At 33.4% G+C, this 21,020-nt stretch overlaps 3 protein-coding genes across 5 annotated transcripts; 2 read left to right on the forward strand and 1 right to left on the reverse strand.

Moving 5' to 3' along the window:
* The first annotated feature begins 946 nt into the window (after positions 1-946).
* On the forward strand, positions 947-7,443 carry LOC132621740 (protein LSD1-like). Of its 3 annotated transcripts, none has more exons than XM_060336115.1 (8): positions 947-1,079; positions 1,941-2,025; positions 2,201-2,314; positions 3,139-3,249; positions 4,589-4,701; positions 6,732-6,809; positions 6,905-6,976; positions 7,079-7,443. In XM_060336115.1, exons 3-8 carry the CDS (start codon positions 2,203-2,205, stop codon positions 7,115-7,117), a joined length of 525 nt encoding a protein of 174 aa, XP_060192098.1. In that variant the 5' UTR covers positions 947-1,079; positions 1,941-2,025; positions 2,201-2,202; the 3' UTR covers positions 7,118-7,443. The 3 variants fall into 3 exon arrangements, with proteins under 3 accessions (XP_060192098.1, XP_060192099.1, XP_060192097.1); XM_060336114.1 differs by lacking the exon at positions 947-1,079 and adding an exon at positions 1,262-1,521; XM_060336116.1 differs by lacking the exons at positions 947-1,079; positions 1,941-2,025 and adding an exon at positions 1,261-1,521.
* An 826-nt stretch (positions 7,444-8,269) lies between these two features.
* On the forward strand, positions 8,270-9,657 carry LOC132622446 (CASP-like protein 1B2). Its single transcript, XM_060337047.1, has 3 exons — positions 8,270-8,544; positions 9,046-9,169; positions 9,261-9,657. Exons 1-3 carry the CDS (start codon positions 8,303-8,305, stop codon positions 9,504-9,506), a joined length of 612 nt encoding a protein of 203 aa, XP_060193030.1. The 5' UTR covers positions 8,270-8,302; the 3' UTR covers positions 9,507-9,657.
* Positions 9,658-19,323: 9,666 nt separating this feature from the next.
* Positions 19,324-20,939, reverse strand: LOC132624469 (uncharacterized). Its single transcript, XM_060339246.1, has 4 exons — positions 20,629-20,939; positions 20,210-20,467; positions 19,779-20,035; positions 19,324-19,526 (listed from the first exon to the last, which is right to left on the reverse strand). The coding sequence occupies exons 1-4, from the start codon at positions 20,937-20,939 to the stop codon at positions 19,324-19,326; spliced, it is 1,029 nt and encodes a 342-aa protein (XP_060195229.1).
* Between the last annotated feature and the right edge of the window lie 81 nt (positions 20,940-21,020).

Here is a 21,020-nt window from a genome sequence, read left to right on the forward strand (position 1 = left end):
GACTAAGTAATTGGTACAACTTCTTAATGCTAAATCTTACACCAAGTGTCTGCATTTAAGTCAATCTAGAGGTCAAGTCACCTTGCATATGCTGAAGTTCTGTAATGAGACCTCTAAGTCCAAATATCTTCCTCACAACCCAGGCTGCATTCTTGGGTATTGGCATAGAATCCACAACCTGGTTCTTTATTTAGTAAGAGTGAACCCACCTAATCCAAAGACAGTCTTTCTTCATAGTTACATCCCATAGATGTTTAGCCATAGCTGCTTTGTTTCAGTAATAGAGGTTCAGTACATTTATCCCCCCAGTAGCATGGGGCATACAAATTTTCTCCCATGACACCAAATGCTTTCTTAGAAATAATGGATGTACCTGTCCAAAGGAATTATCTACAAGTGGCTTCAATCATTTTCAGCACCTTCTTTGCTAGTAGGAATATTTGAGCCCAGTACTATTGTACTCCAAAAATAACAACTTTGATCAGTTGCAGCCTTCCTCCATAAGATAACATTTTTGATGTCCAACATTTTATTTTTGATGGTTGAGGAGTTTTTACTTCTTATTTCTTTTTTATTTTTATTCGGTGTTATTTTATAATTTTGATTAATTTAGATTTGCGTTGCATAAAATTCATGTAAGGAAAAGTGTTTTCTATCAAATTTTTTAATTCTCAATGCTCGAGATCTAAACTTCTTATCAAGGGTGAAGGTACTTTTATTCATTCCACCACAACTCTTAACTCTTAATAGTTTGAATTGTGACCTGTCATTGTTAGGACCCTTAACCTTAATAGTTTGAATTGTGACATGTCATTGTTAGAGAGAGTGTTTTATCCGAATGTGTGACTTTTTGGTGCGACTTCAAATTTAATCGGACTCATACCAGACACCGTGAGCGAAAAAAAAAAGAATAAGAATTGTGATAAAATTAATTTATCGCCGTCATTTATTTTTTGTATATACGCCTGTCAGTCGGTTCTATCTCTTCGGATTTTTTAAATTTCTTATGTAGAATGTAGAAATCTTCTTCGCGTCTACTATTAGAAAAGAAAAGTTCACGCGTTTTAGATTAAGTAAAGGTAAGTAAGTTTCTAATTTCCGCAAATACTCTGTCTATTCCTTTTCAAAAGCCTTTTCTTATTCTTTTTCCTACTGTATACATTAAATAATAATTAATTATTGTAAATATTTCATTTCAAGAAAGGTAAAAAAAAAAAAGAATTTATTCCCAACATTTAACGGAGAAAAGAGTTGTAGAATTAATAATAAGAAAAAAAAAAAAACAGAAAAAAAACAAAGGTAAAGGAGATGTAGGAAACATATCCAAAAAACCCATCATTCGAAATCTTCAAATCTTGAAAATACCCAATTTTTGACCAAATTTTAGCTCAGATTTCAATTTCAATTACAACCCATATTCAGAAAATTTCAAGTACCCTTTACTGTATTTTTTTTTTTTTTTGTGTGGGAAAAATATAATAAAGGGGTACCCTATTTTTCAGATTTGTTCTTCATTGACTGGTAAAAGAAAATTGCTTTTTTTTTCTTCGATTTATTGTTTTTTTTATTCCTTTTATTTGGTAGGGTAAACATGGTAAATCTTCTTTTACTATCCTGATTGTTGAATTTGTACATTGTTTATGATTTTTTTTTTGTTTGGATATAATTGATTGTGGATAATTTTTGGTTTGTGGGAAGGAAGAATTTGGATATTGACACTTGCCATAGAGATAAAAATGGGTGATTTTTTGGTGTTTGGTTAAGCAATATGATTTGTGTTTGACCCATCTTAGCATGAAAAACTTATGTGAATCCTGAGAAAAATAATGAAGAATTGTAGACTCAACTATTGGATGAATAATTGTAGCTGAAATGACCTTGCTTTATATTCTTAGGCCTAGTTTGAAGTATTTATTATTCTCTTTCATTTTGTCAAGCAGGAAGAATATATTTACCTCGCTGATCGGCAGAAATTAGCTCATTTAACACAATCAGGGAGAATTTGACATTCAAACAGATTGAAAGGTGAAACCTTTTTGTCTCAGCACATCCACCTTAATTGTTAGGCCTTAGGCCAAAGTTTGTATTTTTAGAAAAGTGTGTAGGACTATTATTTGATCAGGATGGATCCTTAGATTAGTTCTCAATTTAGTGTGTGAGCTTGGGCATGGCTATTTGGTTAATATTTTTGGTTGTGCAGATATGCAGAGTCAGTTGATGTGCAGTGGGTGTAGGACAATGCTTCTTTATCCCAGAGGAGCTTCTAATGTCTGCTGTGCAGTGTGCAACGCGCTCACCCCTGTCCCACCTCCTGGTATCTATTCTTTTCTCTATTCTCATGCTGTTACAAGAACATTATCTTCGTACTTGTGGGGTAATTATTTGGATTGAACCCCCCCCCCCCCCCCCCCCTCCCCCTCCCCCCTCACGCACACCCACACCCACAATCTTGATGATAAGTGTTGTTGCAAGAAGATTGTTGTTAGGAAAGAAAATTAGTGTATTTAAATATTTTAAACATATCTAATAGGAAAGCATGGAGGTCGAGAATTAGGGTAGAAGGTTAGTAGGTAGTTGAGCGATTTTTCTCTTTTCGGGTGTGTGTGTGTGTGTTTTTTGGGTTGGGTTGGGGGGGGGGGGGGGGGGGCATGGTTGTAGTTTACAGCACCTGGTTTGCCTGTTGTTTCTTTCACTTTGGTTATCTTTACTATTTCCATTGTTAATATTTTTCTTTTCTTTGATATTTTCATCATAGCTTCTTTATTTTTGTATTTTTTCAAACCTGTTTGTAAAACGTTTTTCTTGAGCCGAGGGTCTATCGGGAACAACCTCTCTACCGACAAAGGTAGGGGTAAGGTCTGCGTACACCTCACTCTCTCCAGACCTGACTTGTGGGATCACATTGGGTATGCTGTTGTTGTTGTTGTTGTGAGTATATCTAATATTAATGCTTAATGGTGACATTGTAAAATAATGCCGTAGAGGGGGCTAGATTTTTGGGAGGCTTGGTGCATGATCTATTGGGATTGAGGTGTATATAGTTATTGTTGTTGTTTTGCCTTGACATGGATTGAGGCGTAGTTGTTGTTGTTTTGTTCTGTTACTTGAATGCGTTGCTTAAATTCTGACCTTTCTCAGGAATGGAAATGGCTCAACTGATATGTGGAGGCTGTCGTACATTACTTATGCATCCACATGGGGCGACCAGTGTGAGATGCTCCTGCTGTCATACGGTGAACCTTGTCCCAGGTTCAGCTTATAACTTCTCTTTTCTTGATTTCTGAGACTAAAGTTGGTCTGCTTATGAAAATCTAGCATCTCTTTGCTGGAATGCAATGTTTCCTTCCTTTGAGCGTAATATGAAATCTAGCTTTTGATACTATCCGCTTAAGCTTGGGCTTCAGTTGTTTTATTTTATCATATGAGATCTTTCTTCTTTACTTCTTGTATAACATGGCACTTTTTTGTTGGGACCGTCACATTATTTTGATGATGTAACTATGTCTTACATAAATGAACATCTCAGTATGGTCGTGTTTTTAGTCGAACTATGTAATGAGTTTAGAGTGTGGTCCCAGCTTAAATTTGCAACTTTAGAGCCCTTTGAACTTTTGCCTGGGGGAAGGGAGCTGTATAAATCTATGTATTCGTCAGATTTAGTGGCACATGATTATGAGATCACCAAAAGCGTCATATTCTTTGCTTGTATAATGTTTTTTCTAATCGCGGGCACAATTTAATCAGAAGTCTTGCCTGATAGGTAGGTGTAACTACAATTGATATCTCTTAAGTTTGGTAGTTCCTCATAATAACGAGTCAGCATATTACTGGTGCTCTTTGTAAACTAGCAGCCAGCTCACAAAAGATATATCTCATCGACTGTTATATCTTCTCATCAGCTTTACTTATTGGTCATATCAGCTTCATTTTACAGCAAACTTATAATTAGCGTGGTGAACTTAGTTATGACTAGTAGTTGGTGGAGAGAACTTGGTGTATGCTTTTTTCTCCAAGCACACGTTCTTATACATCACGGACTAAGTCTTTTTATATGCGTCTTTTGTGGTTTTATGAAATTATATTGGAATGTGTACATGAGCAATCAAGTGGGTGTATGGTAAACTGTGCTCTTTCCTGTCCAAACTCAGTAGTTTTCTTTCCCCCCTAGGTCTTCTATCTTGTTTATAGTGCTGGGAATATCTTTTTTTCATTTTGCCCTTGGTCAGAAGTTGCGTGATTTGAAGTTGGATGGTGGTCCTGAAAGCAACAACATTTGTAGGTTGACCGTGCTAAAAACTGTAATGTTATGTGCAAAATCAGTTGCCTTTTTACTAGAGCTAAGCTGTAAAGAAAGGTGTGTAAGATGAGATAGTTATCTATGACACATTGAATTAAGGGAATTATGCCTAAAAAGTTCGCATGTTCTCTCTTTCAGTAAAATTTTGAAAGGTAAAGAACTAGATGAGTTCCTTTTTGAGGGTTTTGTACCTTATATAGCTCTTAGGTTTCTGGCTCCCCTGTTTTTCATGTGCCAATTTTGTTTCAAAGAATATCCTGGACGACATGTAATTGTGCTGTCGATCTTCAGGTCCTAACCAGTTTGCTCACGTCTACTGCGGGAACTGCCGTATGATGCTGATGTATCCATGTGGAGCTCCATCGGTTAAATGTGCAGTATGCCATTATATCACCAATGTTAATGTGAGTATGATGATTCATTTTTATCACCAATGTTAATGTGAGTATGATGATTCATTTTTCTTTTTGATCTTTGGTGAAAATTTTAGCTGATGCTTCATCTATATAGTTTACTGTATCTTTCTATGCAGATGAACCTGCACAGTTACTAAAAATAAAAGAAAAAACACAAAAAGAAAGAGGAAAGGATTTTAAGATTATGCTTTTGGTAATGAGAATTCTATTCAATGCAGTAGTTTACAAAACAAAATACAATGCAGTATGTTTCAATATTTCCTGTTGCTAATTTGTCTATGAAAATCTCTAAACAAAGGGTGTTTATTTAGCTTTATCCAAAGCAGACACAGGCACGCACAGACAGAGAAAGGGTGTGTTCATTTAGTTAGGCCTCTTTTTCTAACTTGAGAGGAGGGGCTCCTTTGAAAGGATTATTTCCAGATTTTAGTGTGCTTGAACTTATTTAATGTTGTATCGTCTTTTCATGTGCTGCCATTTCAATGATATCTACTGTGGAAAATTCATTATAAAGAATCTGTTTTTTTTTTTTTTTTTTTGTTTTTTGTTTTGGACGAGCTTTCCATGAGCTCGCAAAAATATTGACCAGATTCGATGTGTCATATCTTGTAATACTCCCTAAAATATTTTGTATTTAGTGAGTAGTAGAATATTTACCTACCTTGTTAGGATCAGAAAATAACCAACTACCATATTGATGCAGTTTAATCACAATTTGAAGTGGGAATATATATCACTTAACTGTAAATAAGTAATAAAATGTGTGTATGAAAGACAAGTCTTGCATTCATTGGTTGGTGTAAACACCAGGTGTGGATAAGTTTTTACTATATTGCATTAGGGTGCTGCTAATCAATTAAAATCACAATGTTAAGCCTTCTATGTAAATAGTACAAGATTTATGGACATTAGAATGATCAGAATTGAAGGAGATAAGAAGGGAATAATTAACACAGTAAAATGTTGTTTTTGGTGCTTCCAAATAGCCAATCCTAGAGCCATTGAGACTCAGGGAGATGGGTTGGGTTTATCTCTGTTTAAGCTGCTCTTATTCTGGTTTCCTTATCCACTTATAGTCTGAACCTGTAGGAACTAGGAATCAGTCAAAAAAGGCGATTAACCTTGCTTCATAGTTCATATCATGGGCTGTAAAGCAAGTAGATTCAGGGTGTGTTTGGTATGACGGAAAATGTTTTCCAAGAAAATATTTTCTCGGAAAATAAGTGATTTTCCTACTCATTTTCTTGTGTTTGGTACGCAAGTTGGAAAATGTGATTTTAAGAGCATTTGCATATATTCAAAGCAAAACACGATGAGGTTTTTGAAATCAGAGTGCAACTTCTGGTGGTGGGGGTAGAGGGGGTGAGGGTATATTGGGGGGGGGGGGGGGGGGTTAGTAAGGGGTGAGTTGGGGATGCCATTGGTGTGTTTTTATTGTTTTAGAAAATGTTTTCCCTCAAAATTTTAAGGAAAACATTTTCCAAAATATTTAGTGCAACCAAACAAGGGAAAATAGGGAAACATTTTTCGTCATACCAAACACACCCTAAATTGAAAATCATTGACATATTTTGAGCACTTTAATTGAAGGAAAGTATCAGAGTGGTTTTAATCCTTGTGGAAGTTTAATGGAGAAGCTTATGTTGGAAGGGAAGTTTGTATCATATTCTCGTGTAAAGATTTATGATCTTGAGCTTGTGATGTCAGCGTCACCAACTACTTAAATGCGAACCTGTTTTGAATTTTTAGCTGCAAAAGCTCAGAAGTTATTGATATAACAGATTGTGGAAGAAAAAAAAAAGGAAGGGGTGGGGAGTGGGGGGTGGGTAAGGAAGCAAAGCTGCCAAAAGAGATGTGAAAACTGTAAACATGTTAGTCATTGATTTCTCTTGTGCTTGTTAAGCTTTAGCCAAAATCAGGTCATTTAAGTTACTAATTGATCGCTTAGGCTATTTGCATGCTTACCTGATTGTGATAAGGTTCAGTTTTCATGTGTTTTTATATGCATCTCTCTGCAGGCAGGAGATGGAAGAGCCCATGTACCTGTGAACACTCCTAATGGCACTGCTACCCCTGCTTCAGGATCCTCTTCAAATGTGAGTTCACAAGTCCGCCACGCGTTCCTTTCTTCCTTACAATTTTCTAATTTGACTAAAATTTAATTTCTGAAATGTGTTCGTATCTGCTTTAGGCCAAGGCTCGTTCTCAAAATCAAACTGTAGTCGTTCAAAACCCAATGTCTGTCGATGAGAGTGGCAAGTTGGTAAGTTCCGTCATGTTTAACCTCTTTTTTATTTAATTTTCTTGGTTTCTTCACTCTCAATTTATCCACCTTATCATTAACGATACTGTTTTCCATTTCTAGGTGAGCAATGTAGTTGTCGGTGTCACGACGACTTCATAGCTTCTCAGTTAAATCTGCTGTCCGTGGACAAACGATTGAGAGTTTTGCTCACATCATTTGGAAAGATGAATATAAAGACAGCCGGTGCATATAAATATGGTAGTGTTTAGTGTTAATACTACAGCCACACCCTTATTTTTCTGTAACATTTTGAATATTGTTTGGGCGGTTGAGGCTGCAGTGATTGTGATGATTGTTTGGAGTCTGTAATTGATGACCACACATTGGATTTGTGGCGTGAATATGCCCAGCGTCATAAGTAAAGAATGTTGTTATGTACCTTGTATGCCATTATATTAATGTATGTATATGACCATATACCATGAGCCGTTAGTGTCTTAACGCCTTGCTTTAAGAGGCGAATTTAGGATTTAGAATTAGTGGGTTCCGAATGTGAGTGATTTTTATTATATGTATACATTTTTTCCCTTTGGCGTATGTGTGTAATGGTTTCGGTTGAACTTGCAGAACTTGTCCTGGATTTGTCTTTGATTAACATGAATGGTTAAAATATGAGAATGACAAGGAGGGGGGAAATCTTTCTTTTTTAATTCCCCTACCCCACCCCAAAATTTGTCTTCTTCTAGTCCAACTACTTTGGTTTCTTCTTGGGGTTGAAAACTTGTATATGTTACTCAAAGAAAAGATGGTAATATAGCTTCTTTATTCCTCCACTCAAGGCCTAATTAATTGTTGAATAATCAAAACTTACTGTTTTGTTGGGAAGGTGCAGGAAGATGTAAAACAAAAAAATAGTAATTTACGGAGGTTAAAAGTTGCAATTCACGGAGGTTTTAGCCTTCGCTAGTTGCTAGAGGAAGCTAAAATTTTCGCGAATTGCAACTTTCAACCTCCGCAAATTACTCATTTTTTTTGTAGTGTATAATATTCTCGTGAATTTTATAATTTTGTCGAACAACTAAAGTATTATGGTAAAATATTTCTCACAAGGACAAGTTGAAGTTGATTTTAATCTCAATTTTGCGTGCATAATATACCTACTCAAAGATCATGTCTAAACTTGTTGCATACTTCACCCAAAAGCCTTCCATATTTCCCACCAACTGATTAACCTAATTTGATGACAACAACAAAAAAGGTAAAATAATACGAGTGAAAGAAAGGCCAATTGCTCTCTTTATATAAACGAATCAACTGTCAGTAAGAGCAAGACAAACATACAAAATGGCTCAAGAAGGAAATGGACAAAAACCAGCAGTAGGGGAAAATAACAACATTACTAAGCCTATGGATTATTGTAAATGGGTGATGCCATTGTTGAGGTTATTGGCATTTGGTGCAACAATTTCAGCGACATTGGTTATGGCACTTAATAAGCAAGAGAAAACTTTTGTTGTTGCCACTATTGGTACCAATACTATTCAAGCCACCGTCAAGGCTAAGTTCCAGCACACTCCAGCTTTTGTGTAAGCCCTTTCTGCTAATTATCTTTTTTTTTTTAAATAATCGTGGTGTTAGGTTCAATTTGTGCGCATTTCGATTAGTTCTACGAGATACCTGGCTATCTCCCATCAACACAAATTCCAGGTAACTCTGTCTACCAAAGTTTGGACAGATGACAAGAAATCACGAAGTGTTTTTGCCTCCGCTAAATAAGAAACAGAGACCTCATGGTTCTTACAAAGCAAAATCTAATTCTCTAATCATATAAAGTACGGAAAAGGCTAAAAATGTTCCTAACGTTTGTGATTTGACTAATAGCGTCCTTCGTTAATTAACCTATCGGCTCATTGGAACCCAAACATTATTTTTTGTCTTAAATATACCCCTGATCAATTAAAAGGTTCAAATATATCCCTCACACCTAACTATTATAGTCACGTCGGATATATTTGAACCTTTTCAATTGCTCATATTACAACAAAAAAAAGTATAGTCAGGATGGTTAAATTAATTTGTGGATGCAGGTTCTTTGTGGTAGCAAACGGATTATGCAGTCTCCATAACTTGCTGATGTTAGCGTCTTGTTTTGTTGGAAGCAAATATGATTACAAGGGACTGCGTTTTTATGTGATTGGAATCCTAGACATGGTAAATAATCAATTAATTAACCACTAATTAATCACCCATCTTTATAATTCTTAAATTGTTCAATTGGATTAATTAATCTCTTGTATGGTAGATATATGTGGCATTAGTCTCTGGTGGGGCAACTGCAGCAGCTTTTATGGGGCAGCTTGGTAGAGATGGGAACTCTCATGCAAGATGGAATAAAATTTGTGACAACTTTGATACATTTTGTAGCCATGGTGAAGGAGCTATTATTGCTTCTTTCATTGGTTTGCTCCTTATGATCATTATAACTGGCATTAATATAATTCAGCTTAAGAAAGTCCAAAATTCTGGCAATTATGCCATTATTCCTTAATCACGAAACTCTTTGTATCACTTCATAAAAATCCCTGTATGGTTTTCGAGTGTTGTACCTAATTGTGTTTCGCTTTTCCGGCCTCTTAATGCATTTGCTTGTACCATTATAATGATGTTTTTAATGAAGTTTTTCATATTGGCTTTTATCACATCAATTTATCCTCCTCTTGCCACCCTTTCTCTATGTAATATATGAGTTTATAATTTATATGTATAGATAGTGTAAAGAAGTTCGTATACTATCAGGTTACCAAAAAAATAACATGTCTTCATTAAAAGAAATTTTTCAGGAGAAATTTTTTATGGCAATTCGAACATAAAAAAAAAAATTCTCTCCAGAAATTATGTGACGATTATGTGTCGTCAGAAGGAGTCATGAATGAACTTTTATAGGTCATTAGTTGAGCTATTGCTTTACTTGTTGTCTATGACGTTGAGCCTACGACATCTTAAAAATGTACTTATCGAAAGATTTGAAAAATCTCGAGAAAATTTTACAAGGTCAAATGACTCTCCATAAGTACAAAATACCATTATTCAAGTATTCAAACGACTAGAAATGAAATACAATCAATGTCACTAATGAAATGATGCATCTAATTTGGTTCGACTTATGAATAATTTATTTTCCTTTGGAAAGAACGATTTTTTATTAAATTTGTTGATTCAAATTTTAAATGATAAGTAGTACTTTAACTAAGAGTAATTAAACACCATCAAGTTGGTGTGACGCCGTCATATCAGTAGCATGGTACACTTTGGAAATTTTTGACGTCATATCAGCACTATGGTAGTACTTTAATTGAGATGTATAGACACCATAAAGAAGTTCTTATACTATCAAATTACTCAAAAATTACGTATCGTCATTAAAAGGGAAATTCCTAGGAGAAATTTTTATGACAATTCGAACGTAAAAAAATGTTGCTATCTTGCTTGCACTCCAGAAATTATCTGAAGATTATGTGTCATCGAATGAGTCATGAATGAACTTGTATAGACCATTAAATGTCACGAGAGGTTTGGGCCATTGCTTTACTTGTCGTCTATGATGTTGAGCCTACGGCACTTTAAAAATATACTTATCGAAAGATTCGAAAAATTTCGAGAAAATCGTTTAAGGTCAAATGATGCTCCATAAGTACAAAATACCATTATTCAAGTATTGAACAACTAGAAATGAAATACAATCAAATCACTGGTGAAACGGTGCATCTAATTTGATTGAATCCTGTACTAATTTCTTTCCTTTGAAAAATCATTTTTTTCGTTACATTTGTTGATCCAAATTTTAAAATGATAAGCAGTACTATTAATATTAATTAATTGTAATTAAATAGTGGCAAGTTGTTGTGACGCGGTCATATAAGAAGCATGTTACACTTGATAAATTTTTGACGTCATATCAGCAAAATGGTAATTTAAATTGACCAACTAAATTTTAGTTCTAGCCCAAAAAAAAAAAAAAAAAAAGGAAAGAGTACTAGCTCTTGCACTTAATGTGGGACTTAAACGTGCCACGTCATCAGAACCAAATTCCATAGTGGGCCCACTTAGAATAGTATTTTTTGGGCCCTAGGGTTACCGAACCATTGGTTACTCCGTGTGCATAACTTCCAAATTTAGGGCTGTACAAAACAAATCATTAAGGGCATGTTTGGAAAGCCACCCAGGTAATTGGAATTGAGTGTAATTACACAGTTTGGCCTGTTTGTTTGACCAAGTAATTACACAGTTAGGTGAGAATTAGGTGTAATTGACAGGGTGTAATTACACTCTCCAATTCTCAAGGAGGGCTGAGAATTGAGTGTAATTACACCCTGTAATTATAAGGTTACTTTTTAGTTTGTTTATTTTTTTACTTTAATTTATTTTTATTTTTAATTTATTTTATTTCTATTATTTTAATTTTTTTGATTTTTAATATTTTTTTATTTCTATTATTTTTATTTCTTTTTTATTTTTACTTTTTTATTATTTTTATTTTTTAAAATATATTTTTCTTTTTATATTATTTATTTTTCATTTTCTTTCTTTTCATTCCCAACCTTTGCTTTTTGTGATTCCATGTAATTGCTCGTATTTTTTTTATTTTTTTATTTTATTCATTTAGCATAACCGTGTTATTATTCTAATATTTGAAACTACACCTCTTAATATTGGAAAGAATGAGTTATTAACAAACTTGACATATAACGGGTGACGTTATTAAAGTAGAATTTCATTGTGAATGGATTATAGACTTATATTTTTCCTTTCTTTTGAATTATTTACTTAAGTTACGTTGGAATTTACTTATGTAATGTTGGAATTTGATATAAGAGTATTATGTTGAACTTTTTCTTTTGGATTTTGAATTTAGGTTATATTTTCAATTTTAAATTATTTACTTTCACGTTGCATGTTTTTTATTTTTCACTTACATTTGATGGATTTTTTGTGTCAAACATTTGAATAATGTTATGGCATTATATTTATTAATATTATTTTTTTGTCAAACATCCAATCCATGACGTTCTCACAAAAAAAGCCTTCTTTTAAGTTTTATAATTAATTAAAATTAAATATTAATTTGAAAAATATATATCAATTATTTTTGTTACAATATTAGTTACAAATATATGATTATTAATTAATATATTTTCAAGAAACAATGTGTTATTAAATATATTTAATAACATTTATAAAGGCAATATTTTTTAAATATTAATTTTAAATTTTTTATAATTAAATTTTATTTTTAAATTAAACTGACTATGTAATTACACTTGTGCAACCAAACAGCACGCTTGTAATTACACTGTAATTACGTTATGATAAACAAACAGGTCGTTGTAATTACACTACTGTGTAATTACTAGGCTATGTAATTACTACCCTAGTGATTACACCAATTCCAATTACCAGGTGGCTTTCCAAACAGGCCCTAAATCGCACCAAATCGAACCATAGTGGTTGGGTTTGATGTTGAAAAAAAAAAAAGCCGACATTATAAGGTTGGTTTGGTTTTAACTAAAAAAAGTTAAACCGAACCCAAACCGACCCGATTATATGTTTACTATTTTTAAATTATTTTATACATAAAAATATTTTTTAGAATGTAATTTATAAAAAAATTCTTAACTTTTTTCATAATTTATGTATTTTTACATTCATGTCCCGAACATTTTCATAGGCATGACAAGGAAGTAACTTACCGGGATATGAATGAAGAGACGAAAATCTAATAAGGAATCAAATCTTTCAAAGGTTTTTTTCATTCCTTCTGAAGCTGATGCCATGTTCCTGGAATCTTAAAAAGTTTTAGGAATATTTCTGCAGCTCTATTCCTTAATCGCGTGGTATTATGAACACTTTTGAGAGTAAAAATATGGCTATTTTAACATTTTAATTGTTCTGCCTGCATCTTAGATACGAGAAGTAGTGAGCCAAAAAAGGGAAAAACACGTGTCCCGTTCCCATATGAAACTTGCTGCTCGCTGCTACAAAGATGAAAATGGCGTTGTTTGCTGCCATTGGGGTCAGGGACGGATCTACAGTAGCAGGTGTGGGTTCTCGGGAACCCACATCCGCTAACGTAGGTCCTATTATTATACTGAAAAATATAGTAAAGTATAAGTATTTTCAGTTCGGAATCTATAATTAAATAATTGTATGGTTTAACGGCAAAGAGGGGAAACCTGGGGCTCTAATCGTCTAGCAGTGCGCGGGATCTATTCCTGCTAGACTCATTTTTTAAGTTCAATTTTGCTTTTTTTTTTTCTTTTTTTTTTCTTTTTTTTCCAGCAAAACGCAAGCACACCAGTAATTCAAACCCACGTTTTTCTCTTTTCTCTTTTGGTTTGTCCCTCATTTCCTTTGTTAATCTGCTTTTGATTTTTTTGACATTACACTGGGTATATTGTTGTTGTTGTTGTTGTAATTTATTTTTTTGGGAACCCACAACCTTAAAATTCTGGATCCGCCTCTGATTGGGGTGAAGTTTGGCCACTGTTGCAGCAGTGGAAATTACTCTCTTTCCCAATTGTTTTGGTGCTCGCCTCTATAACAAAATGGATAAATTCAATCGTTCAAGCATGGGAACTGCAAAAATTGTATAGGACATTGACTCATCACTTGCCGCAATTTTGTTTCTACAACTTACATGATTTTACTTATATGCGTCGACTTTGAATTTACATAGGAAATAATTTATCGTACGTTTGAAATATTGCATGTGCCATAATTCCTTTAAATTATATGATATTGAAGCTTTACATTATATGATATTGAAATAGTCTTTTAATTATGTTGATGTTATGTACTAAAACGCTTCTTAAGAAGCATTGCCCTTACTGTAAATGTTTGTACTGTCACCTGAGATGTTTCACACTTTATTTAAGATGTAAAGATAGTTACTAAAATGAATTTACCGTAACTTGAAATATATTTATCATGACAAGCACTTTTGCTTCAAGTTTATTATATTGAATGATATTATATTAATCCAAATGACCTGAATGATTTAAAAAATGTTTTGATATGAATATTTTGTATCTAAAGAAAGTAGTTTGAGAGGGAAGTTTAACGGGTCCTGTAACTAACAAGGGATTCGTTAGACCTGTAACTTACTGAGCATGTAAAATCCATTTTCGTATTTTCCCCAAATCTTTAGCCTTATATATTAAAGTGTATATCTTATTTGTTTGCAAATTATCAAGCAAATGTTGTTGTATGGTGTTTTTCATTAAATAAAATGAAAAATCCGAGAAACTCGAGAAAAATAGATATTGAAAACTCGATTTTTATTGGTTTGGTTTATAGATTTAAAAACCCCGACACAAATGGTTTAATTTGTTATTTAAAAAATCTGAACTAATCCGGCTCATGTACACCCCTCCACTACTTCCAATTCTAAACTTATACTATTGTACTATTCTCTTACATGCATTAGCATTTGTACCCTTATGAATATTTTACCCTTCACTTTAGTGGCTCTTGCTTCGTTTGGGGTCCATATTGGAAGTTCATATGTTTTGACTTCTCTAACCTTCTTCCGGCCATAGTTTGTATCCGCATTATAACTAGGGTCGTTCACGGTTTTGGTTAAAATCAAAACCAAATCGAAATTTTAATCAAATCGAATAAAAAAATCGACATTTGGTTTGGTTATGGTTATATTAAAAAATAACCGAATAAATAACCGAACCAAACCGATAAACTATATACATAAATTTTATAATTATTTATATGTATAATATTAGTTTTTCATAAATAATTATAAATATTTTATACATTTCAATCATTAATTTGATTTTTGGTCTACTTATTTCACACGATTGTTTAAGGCCCATGTTTTTAAGAATATGTCCAAACCCATGTCTTTAAGTCTTTTAACTCTTTAAGTGTTAAGTGTAAACCTACTAACAGAAGCTCACGTTAGAGTCTAATGTCATTAACTTAAATTTTTAGCCTTTCTTTGTCAGCCATTGAATTTTAGGTTGTTTCTTTTTTTTTTTCCCGAATTTATACCTTTCTTTTTTCTTGTCTGAATGGGTCCTAAACTTCTAATATTTTTCATATGAAACGGACAGAGGTTGTAGATTTGGAGGTTTCTATAGAAGATACTTCAGTAACATCAGCATTTGCTGCAACTCAAGCACATGGTAATGCCCTAATACTTCTTTCGTGGGTAATCCTCCTAAAAGGCAGAAAAGAACAACTCTTTGTAGTCGAGACCCTAGCCCTGGAGATAATGATAGAAAAACATCTGAAGTTTGGAATCATTACACAAAGTGTTTTTAATAAAATGAGAGAAGGACAAAATGCAAGTGTTGCCCCAAAGTTTGGGATCATTACACAAAGTTTTTTTATTTCATATATTTTCATTTTACTTTTAGGTAGTCTTTATGTTTAATTAATATGTATGTTTGTAACAACAACTAAAAGCTCTTATGCTCTACTTTATTTCCAGGTATGTGTATTAAGATGACAAAAATGGTGCAACCATTACTTAATCAGTTTTTAGCTCTATATGTAATAGTTTAGCAACTTTGGGTAACTTGACTATGACACTATCACTGATAGTGAAAATATTTCTATGATGTATGTTCCACCTTAAACGATAAATAAAAGTTATCGCTTAAACAAAAAAAAAGACATGTCTTTTTCAACTTTTTGATGTTTTACTGATAAGTCTCATGGCTGTTAGTCATAAACCGAAAAATCCAACCAAACCGAATCAAACCGACAATAACCAAACCGATGGTTATTATTTTATTTGGTTTGGTTATGGTTTTAGACATTTAAAAACCGACTAAATTGGTTTGGTTATGGTTTTAATCAATAACTGACTCAAACCGAACCATGAACACCCCTAATTATAACCCCTATTAATTTTTATTAATATCGCGTAAGACCCATTAAATGGAAATATGCTTTTTATTCGAATTTTTTCTAGTTCGGAGCTCGAATCTGAAAACCTGACTAAAGGTGAAGAGATCATATTCTTCCACTACAACCTATCGTTATGCCTTTCCACTACAATCTATCGTGATGCCTTCTCAAAACTTAAATGTTTAGAAGTTATTATTTGCATAAAATATTTTACAACAATTTAAAAGTAAAAAAAAATTACTCCAACTTTTAAGATTAACATATAGCTTAAAACTATATAGAATTTATGTCTGTTCTGTCCAAAATTAAAATGTTTTGATTTTCTTATGAAAAAAAAAAGACTATATGAGATTTGACTATGAAAATAATTCATAATAGTCATTTTGACAACTTTATCAAGCTTGACCATCAAAAGATAATGAAATCTATTAACAAGAAATTGTCAGGTCAAATGAGAGAAAACGATATAAATGGTCCTTTAACTATGAGAGTAGGTTCAAAATAGTCTCTTAACTATGCACTTAATAGTTTTGGTCGTTTAAGTTTGGCACAAGTTAACAAAAATGGTTGGTTAAAAATAGTCCCTTAAGTATGTGCTTAATAGTTATGGCCCTTTAAGTTCGCCAAAACTTAACTCTTTTAGTCTCCGACAAAATATTCATCAAACTCTGTTTATTGAATTTGACGAGAACTATTAAAAAAAAAAGGAAAAAAAATTAGCGAGAACTCACATTTAGAGGTACGCATCACTAAAGAAAAAAATAAATATCTCTGGACAAAACCGACGTCTGTTAGTCCATTATAGGGAAAAACAAAGGAAAAAACCAACAGACTTGATAATGTCAGAAAATAGTGTTTCGAAACACAAAGACCGACAGACTCTGTTGATTAAAACCGAGGGAGTCCATCAGCTAAGTAAAATACAACAGACTTAAGAAATAAATTAGAAATAGTAGAAACTACAAAAGTTGTCACTACTAAAAACAAGCGAAAAAAACGATGGATAAAATTGAGGGACACTATTTTTTAATTTTCTTTTTAAATTTTTTTATGAAAACCAACGAATGTCCGACGGTTATTTTCGAGGAAAAACGTGCGGATTTAAAAAAAAAAAAAGAATCACTACAATGGAAGTATTTATTTTTATACCGGGTTTTCAGTAAAAACGAGTCGAGTGTATTTTACTTAGCCGAAGGACTCCCTTGGTTTTAATCGATAGTGTCTGTCGGTCTTTATGTTCCGAGATACTATTTTCTGACATTATCAAGTCTGTAAATTTTTTCTCGGTTTTCCCTATAACTGACTGACGTCCGTCGATTTTTTCCCGAGGTATTTGATCGTTTCTTTAATAATGTGTGCTTCTAAATGTGATTTCTCGCTATTTTTTTTTATGGTTCTCGTCAAATCTAACAAACAGAATTCGATGAGTATTTTATCGGAGACTAAAAGTGTTAACTTTTGGCGAACTTAAAGGTTCAAAACTGTTAAGTTCATACTTAAGGAACTATTTTTAACCAACCCTCATAGTTAAAGGACCAATTTTGTTAACTTGTGGCAAACTTAAAGGACCAAAACCGTTAAGTGCATAGTTAAGAGACTATTTTGAACCTACTTTCATAGTTAAGGGACAATTTATGTCCCTTTTTCAGTCAAATGACATTAGTCTTTGCAACAAAAATATCATTTATCTAATACTTGTATTATTATCAAAATAAATCGTTTATACAAAGCATTACCAACAAATGAGTTCAACTATTTGGCCAAGTTGCCGAAATCAACTTATTTTGAGAATTACTTTTTTATTAAAAGTGTTTTGTGAAGAAAAAAATTGACAGAGTATCAATTTGTATTTGATTAATATTATTAACAAAATTGCCAACTTATGTGACGATTATGTGCCGTCAGAATGAGTCATATATGAACGTGCATAGATCATTAAATGTCAAGAGAGGTTTGGGCTATTGCTTTAATTGTTGTCTATGACGTTGAGCCTACGACATCTTAAAAATGAATTTATCGAAAGATTCAAAACATCTCGAGAGACTTGTACGAGGTCAAATGACTCTCCTTAAGTATAAAATATCATTATTCAAGCATTCAACGACTAGAAATGAAAATACAATCAAGCCACTAATGAAATGGTGCATCTAATTTGGATTGAATTCAGCCTAATTTCTTTTCCTTTGAAAAAACAACGTTGTGTTAAATTTTGTTGATTCAAATTTTAAATGATTAGTAGTATTATTAATACTAATTATTATTATTATTATTGTAATTAAAAACTGGCAAGTTTGCTGTGACGCCGTCATATCAGCAGCATGGTACAATTACACTTTATAAATTTCGACGTCATATCAGCAATATGGTACTTTAAATTGACCAACTGTATAATTTTAGTTCTAGAAAGAAAAAAAAAAAAAAAAAAGCAAACAAAGAAAGGAAAAAGTACTAGCTCTTGCACTTAAAATGGGACTTAAACGTGCCACGTTTTCGGAACCAAATTCCAAAATGGACCCACTTGGAATAGTACTTTAATACGCCCCACAGGTACCGCCTCATTGGTTTAATTCTTGTCACAAACTGTGTGCGTACGTGGGTTCACTTCCATTACTAACACTTATATAACTTTATTTTTTTATTTAAAAAGAGTGTGCACTTATCATGTGTGCGTACGTGGATTCACTTCGATTACTAACACTTATATAATTTTATTTTTTTATTCAAAAAGAGTGTGCATTTATTAAATTAAAAAAAAATAATTAAATTTATTAAGAAAAAATTAATTTTATTTTTTAAATTTATTCTTATTAAGTAATAAGTGATCAAATTTTAATACCTATTTAATTAAGAGTAATTTAGTTAAATTATCTATTTTTGTGTAAGAGCTAATAAGTATTTTTTTAAGGGGTGTGCAAATAGTTAAGTGGACACTCTTTTTCATCCGGAGGAAATATTCTCTTTCATGCATCAGCATTTGTACACTTATGACTATTTTACCCTTCACTTTAGTGGTTCTCGCTTCGTTTGGATCCATATTGAAAGTACATATGTTTCAACTTCTCTAACTTTTCTTTCCCCATATTCAGTAATTGCATTAAAATCCCCATTTTTTTTTGTCAAATGGAAATATTTTATTCAACCAGTAGCAAATATGTACAATTAGCTTTGGACTCCGCTAGGATTCTAAAAAATAACCAACAATAACAATATCAAAAATTCTATAGTGACCAGCCTGTTAACAATATCAAAAACTCTATAGTGACCAGCCTGTTATAAGTTCAGGTTTGGTCTTACACTCTTGGAAATCTACTTAATCTATGCAAACAGGTTGCCCATTTAACATGCTTTTGCCCCACAATATGTAGCTGCAGAGCAATATCTCTAATTAGAGCCTCGGATGTCTTCTTCTGCTTTTTGAACCTGCGATTGTTTCTCTCCATCTAAACTTGATAAACTGTTGCTGCAAATAGGAAAACAAGTGTAGCATTCCATGGTCTTTTGCTCCTTACCTTCTTCTCCAACCATTCTACTTCATTATGCCAATGGCCAATACGTCTGTTCAGTCCCACCCACTGTAAAAGAGCTGCACATATGTGCTGAGAATATCCACGATCAAAGAATAGGTGTTCCTGAGATTCAATCACTGCATTTTCACATAAAACACAGTCTGTTTGCACTTGTATGCCCCATTTGCTCAATCTATCAACTGTTGAGAGCCTTTGGTGCAATTCTAACCATATAATAAATTGGTGCCTAGGTATAGGGCCTTGAACTAGCACTAAGGATTTCCAGTTCACCTTTGGGTACTAAGGAAGCATCATCCCATAAGCAGTTTTTATACTGTACTTCCCCTCTTTTATGTGGAGCTGTAGTGCATGTATGACAGAGACTGCACCTGTAGAGAACCATCCTCTAGCAGCAAGTATCTTCCTGACTATCCAACTGGATTGTTTTGGAATAACCATGTCCTCCATTCTTTTACCCTTGATATAGTAACTATGTATCCAAAGAACCCAAAACTTATCTTTCTTCATGGCTACTGCCCAGAGTAACTTACTAATAGCAGCTTTGTTCCAGGTGTAAAAGTCAAGTATGTTTAACCCTCCAGCTGATTTGGGCTTACACAATGTTTCCCAAGAAACTAAAGCTTTCCTGGAATTTTCTTTAGAACCAGACCATAAAAAACTTCTACATATGCTAGTCACCGGTGCATGAACCTTCTTAGGTAGGAGGAACACTTATGCCCAATATGTTTGCATTTCAAATAGGACACTCTTGATGAGCTGCAATCTGCTCCCATATGAGAGAAATCTAGATTTCCAACACTTGACTCTAGCAGCAATCTTTTCCACTAGTGGCATACACTGACCAATAATCAACTTTCTAGAAGATAATGGTACACCCAAATATTTGAAAGGTATCTCCCCCACAGTGAAGTGAAACTTATCTATCAAATCAGAAATAAAGTCAGGTGTAACTCTAGCAATATACAAACAACTTTTCTCCATATTTGCTTTGAGCCTTGAGATTTCTGAAAAATGCTCAAAACATTGTAGCATCATTTGTATATAATGGCTATCAGCTCTAAAACATAACAGTAAATCATCAGCAAAACATATATGTATTAAGTCTAGTTTTTCACATCTGGGATGGAAATTAAAATCAGGCTGCATCCTCATCATCTTAAGTGATCTATTCAAGTACTCCATAGTCAAGACAAAAAGGTAAGGGGAGGGTCCCCTTGCCTCAGCCCCTTCTTGGCTTGGAAACTAGGTGTAAGTCCTCCATTCAGCAGCAGTGAGTAATTGACAGTGCTCACACAACGCATTATCAACTCAACTAACTTATATGGAATCCCAAACTCCAACAAAACCATTTTTAAAAAAGGCCACTCAACAGAATCATATGCTTTTCTGATATCCACCTTAATTATGCACCTAGGTGACACTCCCTTGTTATTATAGCCTTTGATCAGTTCATGAGCTACAATGACATTATCTAAGGTATTTCTCCCTTCAATAAAAGCAGGTTGTGAAGGACCCACAATGAAGTCCATTACTGTCTTGAGCTTGGCAGTTAGAATCATGGCAATTAATTTGTAGAGTGTGGTGCAACATACAATCGGCCTAAAATCTTT

The sequence above is a fragment of the Lycium barbarum genome, chromosome 12 (genome assembly GCF_019175385.1).
Source record: "Lycium barbarum isolate Lr01 chromosome 12, ASM1917538v2, whole genome shotgun sequence".
NCBI classification, from domain to species: domain Eukaryota; kingdom Viridiplantae; phylum Streptophyta; class Magnoliopsida; order Solanales; family Solanaceae; genus Lycium; species Lycium barbarum.